Source organism: Scyliorhinus canicula, chromosome 2 (assembly GCF_902713615.1).
Source record: "Scyliorhinus canicula chromosome 2, sScyCan1.1, whole genome shotgun sequence".
Lineage (NCBI taxonomy): Eukaryota > Metazoa > Chordata > Chondrichthyes > Carcharhiniformes > Scyliorhinidae > Scyliorhinus > Scyliorhinus canicula.
In genome coordinates, this window is record NC_052147.1 from 3884053 (window position 1) to 3901678 (window position 17626).

The 17626-nt window shown below is 48.8% G+C and overlaps 1 protein-coding gene across 1 annotated transcript in view; it reads right to left on the minus strand.

The window, feature by feature from the left end:
* Positions 1–17626, minus strand: part of LOC119962492 (coiled-coil domain-containing protein 170-like) — a 91293-nt gene that overhangs the window by 42842 nt on the left and 30825 nt on the right. The window contains exons 8-9 of the mRNA XM_038790438.1: positions 15592–15909; positions 9765–9965 (exon numbers count right to left, since the gene is read on the minus strand). Coding sequence (XP_038646366.1) covers positions 9765–9965; positions 15592–15909 — 519 coding nt within the window. The remainder of the gene's footprint in view (positions 1–9764; positions 9966–15591; positions 15910–17626) is intronic.

A 17626-nucleotide genomic window follows, 5' to 3' on the forward strand; every position in this document is an offset into this window, starting at 1 on the left:
TTGTTTATAGTTGGAGCAATTGAAAGGCAAGAAAGTTCAACACGATAAAAGAGCAAGTGGGTTGGTTAATTTCGAAAACAGGATTTCAATATTATATTCCAGGATTTAATTTTCAAAGAAAAACATTACTTAATGCGTGTAGGCGGTCAATAAAGCTGTGTCTGAGAGTCAGCTCTTTAATGCTCGTATCTTCATAAAAATCAGACAGCTATTTATATTTGTTCTGAGATCAACTTCACAGTCTGCATTAGGGAAAGTGTGTCCTCACTCACCCGCCATTCACTGATTCACACAACTCAGAGGAGTCGATTCAGCCTATTTGTCTGAAAACTACTTGTGGATCTGAGGAGCTCTCCCACCTCTCATTTGCAGCTCTCAACTTTTCCCAGATGAATTATAGAACATAGAACGTAGAACAGTACAGCACAGAACAGGCCCTTCGACCCTCAATGTTGTGCCGAGCCATGATCACCCTACTCAAACCCACCCTATACCCGTAACCCAACAACCCCCCCCCTTAACCTTACTTTTATTAGGACACTACGGGCAATTTAGCATGGCCAATCCACCTAACCTGCACATCTTTGGACTGTGGGAGGAAACCGGAGCACCCGGAGGAAACCCACGCACACAGGGGGAGGACGTGCAGACTCCACACAGACAGTGACCCAGCCGGGAATTGAACCTGGGACCCTGGAGCTGTGAAGCATTTATGCTAACCACCATGCTACCCTGCTGCCCAATTATATTAGAACATAGAACATAGAACATTACAGCGCAGTACAGGCCCTTCGGCCCTCGATGTTGCACCGTCCTGTGAAACCCCTCTAAAGTCCCTCTACACTATTCCCTTATCGTCCATATGTCTATCCAATGACCATTTGAATGCGTTTAGTGTTGGCGAGTCCACTACTGTTGCAGGCAGCGCATTCCACGCCCTTACTACTCTCTGAGTAAAGAACCTACCTCTGACATCTGTCCTATATCTATCTCCCCTCAATTTAAAGCTATGTCCCCCCGTGCTGGACATCACCATCCGAGGAAAAAGGCTCTCACTGTCCACCCTATCTAATCCTCTGATCATCTTGTATGCCTCAATTAAGTCCCCTCATAACCTTCTTCTCTCTAACATAAACAGCCTCAAGTCCTTCAGCCTTTCCTCATATGATCTTCCCTCCATACCAGGCAACATCCTTGTAAATCTCCTCTGCACCCTTTCCAATGCTTCCACATCCTTCCTAAAATGCGGCGACCGGAACTGCACGCAATACTCCAAATGCGGCCGCACCAGAGTTTTGTACAACTTGATGGGAAACGATTCAGTGCACAAATTAAGTCAAGTTAATTAAAAGTTGTGCTTTTACTGTTGGGTAGTAAAGTTAACTTTCTAGATAGAATGACTATTTTAACTACAAACACCTCCCATCCTGTCTCGGAAGTTCATCTCTGCTGACGATATCTGTTGTGTCTCTCGAGCTCGAACATTTTCGAATCTAGAGGCAACACTAAACAACGATGTTGCAACACTGGGCAACTATTGCAAGGGATCCCTGGAATGAAGAGCTGGTCGTAGGAGGAATATTTGAGGACTCTGGGTCTGTACTTGTTGGATGTTAGGAAGGCAAATGCAATGTTAGCATTCATGTCAAGAGGGCTAGAATACAAGACCAGGGATGTACTTCTGTGGCTGTATAAGGCTTTGGTCAGACCCCATTTGGAGTGTTGGAGTTTTGGGTCCCGTATCTAAGGAAGGATGTGCTGGCCTTGGAAAGGGTCCAGAGGAGGTTCAGAAGAATGATCCCTGGAATGAACAACTTGTCATATGAGGAACGTTTGAGGACTCTGGGTCTGTACTCGTTGGAGTTTAGAAGGATGAGGGGGGATCTTATTGATTACAGGATACTGCGAGGCCTGGATAGAGTGGACGTGGAGAGGATGTTTCCACTTGTAGGAAAAACTAGAAGTAGAGGACACAATCTCAGACTAAAGGAACGATCCTTTAAAACAGAGATGAGGAGGAATTTGTTCAGCCAGAGGGGGGTGAATCTGTGGAACTCTTTGCCGCAGAAGGCTGTGGAGGCCAAATCACTGAGTGTCTTTAAGACAAAGATAGATAGGTTCTTGATTAACAAGGGGATCAGGGGTTATGGGGAGGAAGAGGCAGGAGAATAGGGATGAGAAAATATCAGCCATGATTGAATGACGAAGCAGACTTGATGGGTCGAGTGGCCTAATTCTGCTCCTATGTCTTATGGTCTTATGGAAACGGCATCTTCAGCCCAGCAACAAAACAGTCTCCAGTGCGTTCCAGGCCGCCACCACCCTCTGTGTAAAAAGCTTTCCCCTGCACATCTCCACTGAACCTTTCCCCCTCACCTTGAACTTGTGCCCCTTTGTAATTGTCATTTCCGCCCTGGGGAAAAAGCCTCCAACTGTCCACCCTATCCAAACCCAAAATAATTTTATAAACTTCTATCAGGTCGCCCCTCAGCCTCCGTCTCTCTCGGGAGAACAATCCCAGTTTATTCAATCTTTCCACATAGCTAATACCCTCCATACCAGGCAACATCCTGGTAAACCTTTTCTGTACTCTCTCCAAAGCCTCCACATCCTTCTGGTAGTGCGGTGACCAGAATTGGACACAGTATTCCAAATGTGGCCTAACCAACATTCTATATAATTGTAACATAATTCTCAAGCTTTTATACTCGATACCCCGCCCTATGAAGGCAAGCATGCCATATGCTTTCTTTACCACCATTTCCACCTGTGCTGCCACTTTTAAGGATCTGTGGATCTGCACGCCCAGATCTCTCTGTGTCTCTCTGCTCCTGATGGTTCTGCCATTTATTCTATAGCTCCCACCTGAATTGGATCTCCCAAAATGCATCACCTCACATTTGTCTGGGTTAAATTCCATCTGCCATTTCTCCACCCAATTTTGCCCTGCCTACTATATCTGACAATCTTCATCACTATCCGCAGCTCCAGCAATCTTCGTATCATCTGCAAACTTGCTAATCAGACTAGCTACGTCATTTGTCTACATTACAAACAGCAGAAGTCTCAGGACTGATCCCTGCAGAACATCACTCGTTACAGCCCTCCATTCGGAAAAACACCCTTCCACTGCTACCCTCTGTCTTCCATGGTCAAGCCAGTTCTGAATCCATCCAGCTAGTTCACCCCTGACCCTGTGTGATTTAATCTTTTGCATCAGCCTGCCATGAGGGACCTTATCAAATGCTTTACTAAAGTCCATGTGGACAACATCCACAGCCCTTCCCTCGTCAATCATTTTTGTCACCTCCTCAAAAAATTCAATTAAGTTAGAGAGACATGAGGTGCCTCGTACAAAACCATGCTGCCTGTCGCTAATAAGACCATTCACTTCTGAACATGCAGAGATCCTGGGCGGGATTTTCCATTAGCTGACGGCAATATCGTATTCGGCAATCGGGCAGAGAATCCCTTCCGACGCCCAAATCGGAGGTGACGCAGGTTGCACGCCGGTTTTCGAGTCTCCGAAATGGCATCATCGCGTCGCGTGCCGCACACCGTTGGAAAAGCGTTAGCGGGTCATTGGGAGGCCCTCAATGGGCCGAGCTCCCGACCGCACAGTTGGTCCAGCGCCACACTCGGCCGGGAGCCATTCCGGTAGCCTGGGGGTGAGGGGGGCTTCCTGCGAGGGCTGGGGTACAGGTGGAGGGTGGCCAGGGGGTGGCCTGTGGAGCCATAAATGGCAGGTCGGTTCCGCTGACGGCTGGCGCCATGTTGTACGGCGCCACTGCTGCAGGTCGTCATTGTGCGCATGTGCGGCCATGGACCCAGCCATTCTGCGGCTGTTTTTGGCACAGGAGCCGGGAGTTTTACCCGGCACCGCTGCTTGCCTTTCACTGGTCGCAGAATCGATGAGGGTTCAGCGCCGATTTTGGAGTCGTAAAATGGCAGGAAATTCTCCGTTTCAGCCGGCACTCTGAGAATCTTTTCCAACATTTTCACTATCACTGAAGTCAAGCTCACTGGCCTATAATTACCCGGGTTATCCTTGCTACCTTTCTTAAATAACGGGACAACATTGGCTATCCTCCAATCCTCTGGGGTCTCACCTGTGGCCAACGAGGACACAAAGATTTCTGTTGGAGGCCCAGAGATTTAATCCCTTGTATCCCTCAGGAATCTGGAATAGATGACATCTGGCCCTGGGGATTTGTCTACCTTAATACTTTTTAACACATCTCCCTCATAATTATGGCATGTTCTAAAGCGTTTGCATATCCCTCTGAGACACCACCAATCAGCATTCCCTCTTCTTTGTGAATACCGATGCAAAATACTCATTAAGGACCTCACCTACTTCCCCTGTAAGCTTCCATGCATCATTTCCATCCTTTGTCCTTGAGTGGACCAACTCTTTCTCTAGCTACTCTCTTGTTCCTAAGAGATGTATAAAATGCTTTGGGATTTTCCTTAATCCTGTCTGCCAAGGACATTTTGTGACCCATTTTGCCCTCCTAACTCCCTTTTTGAGCTCTTTTCTACTTTCCCTGCATTCTTCAAGTGCTCCATCTGCTTTCTGTTGCCTAGACCTCATGTTTGCATCCTTTTTCTTTTTGACTTGACTCGCAATTTCCCTGGATATCCATGGTTCCCGAATCCTGCCTTTCCTGTCCAATCCTTTTTACCGGCACATGCCTGTCCTGCACTCCCATCAACTGCTCCCTAAAAGACTCCCACATGCCAAATGTGGATTTACCCTCAAACAGCTTCTCCCAAACAACAACCTTCAAATCCTGCTTAATCTGGCTGTGGTTAGCCTTCCCCCAATTTAGCACCTTAACCCCAGGACAATACTCTTCCTTTTCCATGAGTATCCAAAAGCTTACGGAATTGTGGTCACTGTTCACCACATGTTCCCCCACTGAAAGCGGGCAGCATAATCGAAGACCCCTCCCACCCGGCTTACTCACTCTTCCAACTTCTACCATCGGGCAGGAGATACAGAAGTCTGAGAACACGCACAAACAGACTCAAAAACAGCTTCTTCCCCGCTGTCACCAGACTCCTAAATGACCCTCTTCTGGACTATTCTGATCTCATCACACATCTTCTCTACTGAGTAGTACTACACTCCTGTATGCATCATCCGATGCCTGTGTCTATGTATTAACATGGTGTATTTTATGTTTTCCCTGTGTATTTTCATGTACGGAATGATCTGTCTGAACTGTACGCAGAAAAATACTTTTCACTGTACCTCGCTACACGTGACAATAATCAAATCCAATCCAATCCAAAGGGTCTGAAATATACAGCAACAGGTCGCCTGCATACTGTGAGACTCTATGCTCGACGCCCCCCCACCCAACCCCCCCACCCACCCACTCGATCTCTCTCCAGTCCCTCGACGCCCTAAGCACCAGTGGCTCTATCGCCAAGGTGAAGAGCAATGGGGAGAGAGGACACCCCGTCTCGTCCCTCGATGCAGCCCAAAGTACCCCAAACTCACTCGGTTCATCCGCACACTCGCGCCCAGCACCTTCTACAAATCCCTGCCCGAACCCGAACCGCCCCAACACCTCCAGCAGATACTCCCACTCCACACGATCAATCACCTTCTTCACATCCATCTCCACCACTACTTCCACCTCCTGCCCCTCCGAAGACATCACGATTACATTAAGCAGCCTCCTCACGCTTGCTGGAAACTGCCTCCCCTTCACAAAACCTGTTTGATCCTCGCCTATCACCCCCAGGACACAATCCTCAATTTGCGAGGCACGCACCTTCACCAGCAGCTTTGTTCAGTTAAGGTATCAGACGTTGCGACCCACACTGCTTTAATATCAGGGAGACGGAAGCTGCGATAATGTGTGGGGGGGGGGGGGGGGGGAGATCCCTCCTCTCCGTTGCTTCGTGTAGGCCCTCACCTCAGTATCCCCAGGTTCTCCCCAACCTTTTGTGAAACTGCACTGGGAACCCATTTGGACACGGGTCTTCCCTGCCTGCATCTCCCCATAGTCTTCATCACCTCCCTCAACCCAACTGGGGCCCCCAGTCCCTCAACCAGCTCCTCCTCTACCTTGAGAAACTCCAGCCCATCCAAAAACCACCACCTGCCCTCCCCACCGGCCAGGAGCTCCGACTCGTATAACCTTCTGTAGAACACCTCAAACACGCCATTCACCCCCTCCGGGTCATCACCACCTTGCCCTTATGATCCCCAACTCTGACAAACTCCCTCACCGCCTCTTGCTCCCGAAACTGATGGTCCAACATCCTGCTCACCTTCTCCCTGTACTCATATTCTGCCCCTCTGGCCCTCATAACTGCCCGTAGATACTAGCTCAAACTCCATCTGGAGCCTCTGCCTCTCCTTCAACAACCCTGCCTCCAGCGCCTCCGAGTATCTCCTAACCACCCTCAAAATCCCGTCCACCAGTCTCGTCATCTCTGCCCGCACTGCTGCCTCCTTGCGTGCCCAAATAGAAATGAACTCCTCCCGAACGACCGCCTTGAGTGCCTCCCACAGCGCGGCGGCCGTGACCTCTCCTGTGTCGTTTAGCTCCAGTTCCCTGGCACTGCTGGTACCACCTGGCCATGTTGGCATTGCCAGGCTGGCACCCAGGTGTCACCGCCAGGGTGCCCAGGCTGGTACTGCCAGGGTGCCCAGGTGATACCAGCAGTGCCAGGGTACCACCATGCCCAAAGGGCATGCAGCTGGCAAGCCCCCAATCTCCTGGGAGACACCCACGAGTGCCATACCGTCTGGTCCGTGTTTGTGGAGAGCAGTGCTAGATGGCGCTTGCCCGAGGTGTCTGAGGCGATGAGTTAGCCTCACTTTGGGAGGCTACGGCCTCATCCTAATATGCAGATTATGGGCGGGATTTACATCGCATCGTCTCGCGAGATCGCATTGACTCTTGCAAGGCTAGCGAGCCAGGTCTATCTCAGGAGTGAATGGCCTCCTCCTGTATGATCAGAATCTATGGTCGGGATTGTGCAGCCCGTGCTCGATGGGTATGGAGAGCCAGGCAGAGGGTCCATTGGCTTTGTCGCAACTGGAAGATCCTGCCGTGTGATTCCTGCGGGAGAGCGGTGAGCTTGGCTTCAGCTGCAGGCCCCACAGCCTCACTGATAATTGGCACCACAGAGTCTGAGCAATTTAAATTCAGTTAATGAAATAAATCTGGAGTGGAAATCTTGTTTCACTCATGGTGACCATGTAGCTACTGGTTTGTCTTCAAAACCGGCTTCACCAATGTCTTTTAGGGAGGGGAATCTGCCACCTTTACCTGGCCTGGCCTGCGACTCCAGACACACCACGATGTGGCCTCCACTTCACTGTCTCTGAGGTTGCCGAGCAAACTGCTTTGTATGAAAAAAAACTACATCAAAAAAAAAAGCTACGACCCATAGGGGTTGCAGCAGTTCAAGAAGGCGGTTCACCAACACCTTCCCAAGGGCACATCGGGATAGGCAATAATTGATGGCCTTGTCAGTGATTCCCACACTTCAGGAATGATGGAAACAAACTCCACCACTAGAGGAAACAATTTCTATCTGTCCTATCGCATCCTTTAATAATCTTAATTTGATCACCCTTAACTTGAAGGGATACAAGTCTGATCAATTCAACGGCAGAAAGTTCTGGCCAATCTCAGCAGGTCTGACAGCGTCTGGAGAGAGAGAAGGGAGCCAGCGTTTCCATTCTGGATGACTGTGAAAGCTGGGGAGAACTGGGAATGGGGTCAGATTTATCCTGCAGAGAGGGGGGCGTGGAGCGGTGGGGCTGGATGGGGAGCCAGTGATAGGTGGAGATAGACAAAGATGTTGAGGACAGGAGACAAAAGGAATGTAAATGGGGGTGACTATGACCAAGAAGGGGGCTGATGGTGGCGCATGAAAAGATTAGAATTACAAACCCACTGACCATTACAAACCATTACAAACCCCCACAGCTCCCTTGATTACAGCTCTTCACACCCCATATCCTGTAATGATTCCATTCCATTCTCCCAGTTCCTTCCCTCAGTCGCATCTGTTCCGATGATGCCACTTTCCAAAGAGGTGCTGCTGACATGTCTTCATTCTTCCTTAATCGTGGTTTCCCACCCACTGTGGGCGACAAGGCCCTCAACCATCACTGACCCACCTCCCGCATCTCTGCCCGCACCCCCTCTCCTCCCTCCCAGAACCAGGATAGGGTCCCCCTTGTCCTCACTTTTCACCCCACCAGCCTCCACATTCAAAGGATCATCTTCCACCAGTTCCTCCAACTCCAGCATGATGCCTCCACCAAGCACATCTTCCCCTCACTCCCCATCAGCATTTCGCAGGGACCGTTCCCTCCGGGATACCCTGGTCCACTCCATCACCCCCAACACCTCAGCCTCTTCCCATGGCACCTTCCCATGCAATCACAGAAGGTGTAACACCTAACCTTTACCTCCTCCCTGCTCACCATCCCAGTCCTAAATACACTTTTCAGATTAGGCAGCACTTACCGTGCACCTCCTTCAATCTGGTCTATTGCATTCACTGCTCCCAGTGCAGTCTACTCTACATTGGAGAGACTAAACACAGACTGGGTGACCGCTTTGCAGAACACCTCCGGTCCGTCCGCATGCAGGACCCAGACCTTCCTGTCGCTGCTATTTCAACTCACCGTCCTGCTCTCACACCCACACGTCAATCCTTGGCCTGCTGCAACGTTCCAGTCAAACCCAATGTAAGCTGGAGAAACAGTAATTCATCTTCCGGACAGGCACGTTACAGCCTTCCGGACATAACATTGAGATCAACAACTTCAGACTGTGAACACTCTCCTCCACCTTCACCCCATTATTATTTATATTTTCATTTCTTCCATCGATCTATTTTTCCCTCACCATTGCCCCCTTCCCCCCACCCCACTTGGGCAAACTGTTTCTAGTTGCCCTCTGACACACTGCTCACCTTTGTTCAGCCATTCACACATTCTAATCTCTTTATTCATAGAATTTACAGTGCAGAAGGAGGCCATTCAGCCCATCGAGTCTGCACCGGCTCTTGGAAAGAGCACCCTACCCAAGGTCAACACCTCCACCCTATCCCCATAACCCAGTAACCCCACCCAACACTAAGGGCAATTTTGGACACTAAGGGCAATTTATCATGGCCAATCCACCTAACCTGCACATCTTTGGACTGTGGGAGGAAACCGGAGCCCCCGGAGGAAACCCACGCACACACGGGGAGGATGTGCAGACTCTGCACAGACAGTGACCCAAGCCGGGAATCGAACCTAGGACCCTGGAGCTGTGAAGCGATTATGCTAACCACCATGCTACCGTGCTGCCCCACGTGCCGCTCTCCGCCCCTTCTCAGCCTTAATCACCTCCATTTACTTTCCTTTTGTCTTATTTCCATGACACCTTTGTCCACCTTGCACCTATCCAGCCCCACCACCCCACGCCCCCACCCTCCCAATCCAATATAAATCTGATCCCATTTCTACTCAGACTTTGACAAAGAGTCATCCAGACTCAAAACGTTCGCTCCCTTCTCCCTCCACAGGGGCTGTCAGACCCGCTGAGATTGGCCAGCATTTTCTGTTGTTGTTTCAAATTCCAGCATCCGCAGTAATTTGCTTTTATCCAGTCAAGCTGTGCTCAGAATTTTACTCTTTTAGCCCTGGTATCACTCTTGTGAATCAGTCCTTCCTGAGCTGGGGTGCACAGAATTGAACAGACTTTGATGAGAAAAGTCTCACATCAGCTGACCTTCTTCAGTTCGAACTGGCGGCCCCCTTTCAGCAGGTCCTCGGCAGCGAGACGTCCTTCAAGGTGCCTGACGGTCTCCTCCCGTTCGCTTAGCTTTTCCTCCGCCCGTCGAGCACGGCCCAGTGCCTGATGGTAGATTTCACTCTGATGCTCCAACTGTTCGTTCACCTTTGTGATCTGCTCCTTGAGATCCTTCATTTTCTTTCAACAAAAACAACGGGCATTTATAAAGCACCTTTAACAAGGTAACAAGTCCCAGTTGGGCTTTGCAGGAGCATTATCAAATCAAACCTATCACAGAGCCACATAAGCAGACAATAGGACAGATGACCAAAACCTTAGTCAGGGACATGGGTTTTAAGAAGCATCTTAAATGGGGAAGCATGTGCGGGAGATTAAGGGATGGTGCCCCAGAGTGTAGTATGTGTGGGAGATTAAGGGATGGTGCCCCAGAGTGTAGTATGTGCGGGAGATTAAGGGATGGTGTCCCAGAGTGTAGTATGTGTGGGAGATTAAGGGATGGTGTCCCAGAGCGTAGTATGTGCGGGAGATTAAGGGATGGTGCCCCAGAGTGCAGTATGTGTGGGAGATTAAGGGATGGTGCCCCAGAGGGTAGTATGTGTGGGAGATTAAGGGATGGTGCCCCAGAGGGTAGTATGTGTGGGAGATTAAGGGATGGTGTCCCAGAGTGTAGTATGTGCGGGAGATTAAGGGATGGTGCCCCAGAGTGTAGTATCTGCGGGAGATTAAGGGACGGTGTCCCAGAGTGTAGTATGTGTGGGAGATTAAGGGATGGTGTCCCAGAGGGTAGTATGTGTGGGAGATTAAGGGACGGTGTCCCAGAGTGTAGTATGTGCGGGAGATTAAGGGATGGTGTCCCAGAGTGTAGTATGTGAGGGAGATTAAGGGACGGTGTCCCAGAGGGTAGTATGTGTGGGAGATTAAGGGATGGTGTCCCAGAGTGTAGTATGTGGGGGAGATTAAGGGATGGTGTCCCAGAGTGTAGTATGTGCGGGAGATTAAGGGACGGTGTCCCAGAGTGTAGTATGTGCGGGAGATTAAGGGACGGTGTCCCAGAGTGTAGTATGTGTGGGAGATTAAGGGATGGTGTCCCAGAGTGTAGTATGTGCGGGAGATTAAGGGACGGTGTCCCAGAGTGTAGTATGTGCGGGAGATTAAGGGATGGTGTCCCAGAGTGTAGTATGTGAGGGAGATTAAGGGACGGTGTCCCAGAGGGTAGTATGTGTGGGAGATTAAGGGATGGTGTCCCAGAGGGTAGTATGTGTGGGAGGTTAAGGGATGGTGTCCCAGAGTGTAGTATGTGCGGGAGATTAAGGGATGGTGTCCCAGAGTGTAGTATGTGCGGGAGATTAAGGGATGGTGTCCCAGAGTGTAGTATGTGTGGGAGATTAAGGGATGGTGCCCCAGAGGGTAGTATGTGCGGGAGATTAAGGGACGGTGTCCCAGAGTGTAGTATGTGGGGGAGATTAAGGGACGGTGTCCCAGAGTGTAGTATCTGCGGGAGATTAAGGGATGGTGTCCCAGAGTGTAGTATGTGAGGGAGATTAAGGGATGGTGTCCCAGAGTGTAGTATGTGCGGGAGATTAAGGGATGGTGTCCCAGAGTGTAGTATGTGCGGGAGATTAAGGGACGGTGTCCCAGAGTGTAGTATGTGCGGGAGATTAAGGGACGGTGTCCCAGAGTGTAGTATGTGGGGGAGATTAAGGGACGGTGTCCCAGAGTGTAGTATCTGCGGGAGATTAAGGGATGGTGTCCCAGAGTGTAGTATGTGCGGGAGATTAAGGGATGGTGTCCCAGAGTGTAGGATCCAGGCAGCTGAAGACACAACCACCAACATCAGAGTGATGAAAATCAGAGATGCTTAAAAGGCCAGAATTCGATGGCATAGAGGGTGGGGGTTGGAGAGGAGGGGAGGGGATTACAGTGATAGGATGGAGAGGGAGCTATGGAAGTATTTAAATGGGTACATGAAAATTTTTTATTTAATTTGTGTAATTTGCAGACTGGAGGCGCAAGGTCGGATGTGATGAGAAAACAGAAAGTGGTGCAGAATAAAGGCACCTGTGATAAAGAAATCTGCCTGAACCCCTTGATTAGATTCCAGTCTGTAACTCACTCCCGGGTATCTGTTATTCTATATATAAACCACCCCGAACCCCTCGATTAGATTCCAGTCTGTAACTCACTCCCGGGTATCTGTTATTCTATATATAAACCACCCCAAACCCCTCGATTAGATTCCAGTCTGTAACTCATTCTCGGGTATCTGTTATTCTATATATAAACCACCCTAAACCCCTCGATTAGATTCCAGTCTGTAACTCACTCCCGGGTATCTGTTATTCTATATATAAACCACCCCGAACCCCTCGATTAGATTCCAGTCTGTAACTCACTCCCGAGTATCTGTTATTCAATATATAAACCACCCCAAACCCCTCGATTAGATTCCAGTCTGTAACTCATTCCCGGGTATCTGTTATTCTGTATATAAACCACCCCAAACCCCTCGATTAGATTCAAGTCTGTAACTCACTCCCGGGTATCTGTTATTCTATATATAAACCACCCTGAACCCCTCGATTAGATTCCAGTCTGTAACTCACTCCCGGGTATCTGTTATTCTATATATAAACCACCCTAAACCCCTCGATTAGATTGCAGTCTGTAACTCACTCCCGGGTATCTGTTATTCAATATATAAACCACCCTAAACCCCTCGATTAGATTCCAGTCTGTAACTCACTCCCAGGTATCTGTTATTCTATATATAAACCACCCCGAACCCCTCGATTATATTCCAGTCTGTAACTCACTCCCGGGTATCTGTTATTCTATATATAAACCATCCTGAACCCCTCGATTAGATTCCAGTCTGTAACTCATTCCCGGGTATCTGTTATTCAATATATAAACCACCCTAAACCCCTCGATTAGATTCCAGTCTGTAACTCATTCCCAGGTATCTGTTATTCTATATATAAACCACCCCGAACCCCTCGATTAGACTCCAGTCTGTAACACCCTCCCGCGTATCTGTTATCCAAATATAAACCATCCCAAAATTGATTCCAGAATGTAATTTGGTAAGCAATTAAAGTATTAATTTGATTATTAATCCCACATTATTATTGGATGGAAGATGTGAGATACAGTAATTGATTGAGTCACTCGATTATAAATTTGCTGATTTTGTCGGAATTGTCTATTGTAATTGTGGTGCCATGCTGTTTCCTTGGTTTCTTGTCAATTTTCCGCTTGCAGTCATTAACCCAGCAGTTGGACGCCATATACTTCTGGTATTTTTAAGAGTTTTCAAATTGTTCTAAAGCTGGAAGCGCAAAGTTGCACCAGAATTGATACTATTTAACACATGTGTTCAGCGGTCTTAAAAGATTGTGGATATTGTGTTGCGTGCCGTCTCTGTGCTTCGACGCCATCCCATAATCGCGAGTTTGAAAAGAGAACAAAGAGGAACGTTCTGGCCCGCAAAGAGCTGTTGGAGAAATGATTTGATTAACACTTCACTGGAGGTCCTTGCGCATAGCCCTGCTGTACATTAAAAGCATTCCCTGTTTTTATTCAAGAAGATTTTTGCTTTGCTGGTTACCCCTCGTGCTTTGCGGAATATCTGATTGTGCCCTGTTGAACCAGCTAGCTGCGGAGAGATCGCTGCTGATCAGACTCAGTCCCCTCAAACACTCGCAACTACAAGCTCACCCTCGCGGATCTGTCCTCGATTGGGGCAGAATGAAACCATGGTGGTTTTATTCGGTGAGGTAGCAGAGTGCCTGTGGAGAGTAGAGATGTAAGAATGGAGGAATATCCTGAAGTTCTCTTTGCAATAAAAAGATAACAAGAAATTAATAAGATTTGGGCGTACTCCAAGGTGGATAACATTGAGTGGGGAGAATCCATGTTAGGTGAGACTCAATGGAGATTATTTGGAGATTAACTGCGCTGATTTGATTACCCCAGTGAAGAACATCAAATTTGCAAATCCGTTTCAAATCCTTGAAAACTTCAGCCATGTTACCTTGAAGTTGCCCCTTTTTCAAAGCAAACAAACCTATCTTCTTTAATCCTTCGTCTGTACTGTAAGTGATACCTGGAATCAGATCCTCTCGGTTATGTTTGGCGGGACTAGACATAGTGACAGCAGTCTGGGGAGGTGAGGACAGCAGCCTGTAAAACTTTTAACGTGAGCTGAGGAGGGGTATTCTTGCACCTTTCCACACCAGATTCAGGCAACTTTTACATGCAGCATTTAACGGTTGGTTGAGGCCCATTTGCCCACATGTCGACCTTCCTTCAATACTTACTGTCAGCAGCAGCCAGGAAATGAATAATCGATCCCTGAAGACCCCTGAACAACCCAGGGATGTACTTCAGTTACGTTGAGAGATTAGAAAAGCTGATTAGTTTGCTGATGACGGAAGACTAGCTGGGACAATGAATTGTGATGAAGCTTCAAGGAGATTTAGACAGGCTGAGTGAGTGGGCAAGAACAGGGCAGACGGAATATGACGGGGGTAAATGTGGAGTTATCCACGTTGGTAGGAAAAGCAGAAATACAGAGCGTTACAGGTGGGAGATTGGGAAGTGTTGATGTCCAGAGGGATCAGTGTCGTGTGAGAGTACCTTTAAGAAATAGGTGTTTATAAATGGGTATGTATATAAGCACCTGTGGTGCGAGTACCTTTAAGAAATGGATGTTTATGACTGCAGTGATGTCAGAGAGTGGGTGGAGCTGGGCTGTCTGTCAGCTTTTTACTTTTGCTTTAGGCTGCAGGGTGTGTTTTAGTTTTGTTTTCAGAGCTGGATAGCTGCAGTCACAGCCAGAAGGTGTATGAATCTCTCTCTGCAACCTAAAGACTGTAAATTGATCCTGGTGATTTAAAACTAATAACAGTAGTGACTTTAACATGATGTGCTTCTGGTAAAAGGTGTTTTAAGTCGTATGGATGTTAAAAGGAAAGCTTAAAGGGTTACTTTGTGTTGTATTCTTTGGGGGTTGTATTTGAATTAATGGGTGCTAAGATGTTCACTGTATGTTTTAAAAAGGTTAACTTGAGTTCATAGAATAAACATTGTTTTGCTTTAAAAAATATTTTTCCATTTCTGCTGTACCACACCTGTAGAGTGGGCCGTGTGCTCCCCATACCACAATCTATTAAAAGTTGTTGGTCAGGTGAACTCCATGATACACTTTGGGGTTCTCTAAACCCTGGCCCATAATATCGGGCAGGCCTTCTTCACCAGTCACTGTCAGCTGACATACAGGTGCAGCAAACAATTAGGAAGGCAAATGGATTGGCCTTTCATTACAAGAGGATTCAAGTACAAGAGTAAACATTGAACACAGAACATACAGTGCAAAAGGAGGCCATTCGGCCCATCGAGTCTGCACTGACCCACTTAAGGCCCCACCTCCTCCCTATCCCCGTAATCCAATCACCCCTCATCACCTTTTTGGTCACTAAGGGCAATTTAGCATGGCCAATCCACCTAACCGGCACATCTTTGGACTGTGGGAGGAAACCGGAGCACCCGGAGGGAACCCACGCAGACACGGGGAGAACGCGCACAGACAGTGACCCAGCGGGGATTGATAAATACCTTCAAGGGTAAAGTTTTCAGGATTCTGAGGGGGAAGAGCACAATAGTGATACTAATTGGTCGAAGCAGGCCTGAAGGGCCGAATGGCCCACCCTGCCCTGTGCCCCCCCCCCCCTCCCCCCCACCTCGTACATTCCATGATTCTACGTATCCTGCGAACCCTTCATGTTGACCCCTTGATACTCACGACTTTCTGGGTCTGGTAATTCCCGCAGATTTCCTTCACTTTGGTTTTGATAGCTTCCTCTGTGGCGGGAAGACTGTCAAAGCCATCGCTCAGCAATGCAGCCAGCTGGTCAATGAAACTCTGGTGTAGCACGTTGGCAGCTCTGGTTTGGTAGGTGCTGCTGCGCAGACGGTCATCCAGGTCACTCACGTGTTTCTCATTGAGGGCCTGTTCCTGGCAGGTGGTGCCCAAAGCTCGTTGGCAGTCCTCCAGCCGCTCACGAAGGATCTTGTTCTCCTGCTCCACCCTCTTCTTCAGAAGGAAAGCTTCGTCCCTCTCCTAGGCAAACAAGGAACAAATATCAAGTCATAACTCAGCAGGCTGTGGGTTCAGGTCGAGACACAACGTCCGGGCCGATACTCGCAGTGCAGTACTGAGGGAGGGGAGACCTAGATGTCAACCCAGGCGGCCTCTATCAGGTGGGCAGTATTTGAAGAAGGACAAGGAAATTACCCCAGTCTCGAGGCCAATATTCATCTCCCAATCGACACTCATTAAAAGAGATACTAGAGACACTGGTCATTATCACATTGATGTCTGTGGGAGCTTGCTGTGCACAAATTGACTGCTGCGTTGCCAACATTACAAGAACATATGAACCAGGAGCAGGAGGAGCCTATTCATGCCATTGAGCCTGCTCCGCATTCAGTCCAATCATGACTGCTCATCGGTTCCAACTCAACTCCCTTGCCTGCTCCCCATACACTTTATTCCCTGAGCCTTAAATAACCTTCTGGGATGCAGAATTCCAAAGGCTCACAATCCTCTGAGTGAAGAAGCCTCTCCTCATCTCACTCCCAAATGATCGACCCCCTTACCCAGAGGCTGTGCCCCTGGGTTCTTGCATTCCCCGACCTCGGGGGGGGGGGGGGGGGGGGGGGGGGGGGGGGGGATGGCCTGTCAGTGCCCATCCTGTCAAGCCCCCTTCAGAACCTTGGCCGGGATTCTCCGCTAACCGGTGGGGCAGGCTGTACCGGTGCCAAGGAGTGGCACTGGAAGCATTGGCGCCGTACCAATCGGCATCCGAAGGGCCTCCGCCGGCCGGCACGAGTTGGCGCATGCGCAGGAGGGCCAGCCTGTTCTGGCACATGCGCAGAACCGCCTCCGTATTTCCTGCACAGGGTTTTCTCATCCACGCCAGGATGAAGGGAGATGCTGGGAGAAATGTCATCACGTTTTCAGCAAAGGAACAGTCCAAAGACGTGCCGGTTAGGTGGATTAGCCACGCTAAATTGCCCCTTCGTGTCCAAAGGTTAGGTGGGGTTACTGGGATAGGGTGGAGGCGTGGGCTTGAGTCGGGTGCTCTTTCCGAGGGTCAGTGCAGATTCGATGGGCCGAATGGCCTCCTTCTGCACTGTAGGGATTCTATGATGGACACAGCTCATTAAGTCAAACTACTTTTTTATTCGGAGCCATTGAGACATGGAGAATGGAACCTGAATCCGCAATAGCTCTTCAAAAGGAATAGGGTGAGTGTTTGAGAAGGAGAAACGGAGAAGGGAAGGGGACTAATTGAAAGGTTCCTTCAGATAACCAGCACGGACAGCGGGGGCCAACCGCCTGAGCCTCCTGCTGTGCTGAGAATGTCAATTAACATGAAATTCGAGCAGAAGCCCGTTTGAGGAACAGAAAGACCGAGTAACAGCTTCCTTGGATGTGACAGGAACACTCTGCAATGTCTGAATTAGGGAGTAAGTTTGACAGTCTCCGAGAGAAGAAATCAGTCCATTTGGACCTCCACGGGATAATGGTCCCTCTCCCCATCTTTATCACCTGTGGGCAAAGAAAAGTTGCATTATATAAAAGTTACTCCCAAAAGTTTAGCTTATTTCTCTTGTGACTTCCATCTTGGAAGGATTTAATACTGTAAATATATAACTATTTTGGGTTGTCTTTTACTAAATAAACATGTTTCTCAGCTCTGAACCGTGCTCCAAAAAGGCAATCTCTATTCACTCATCGAAGCGATAAACGGTCATATGAACATACAAGAACA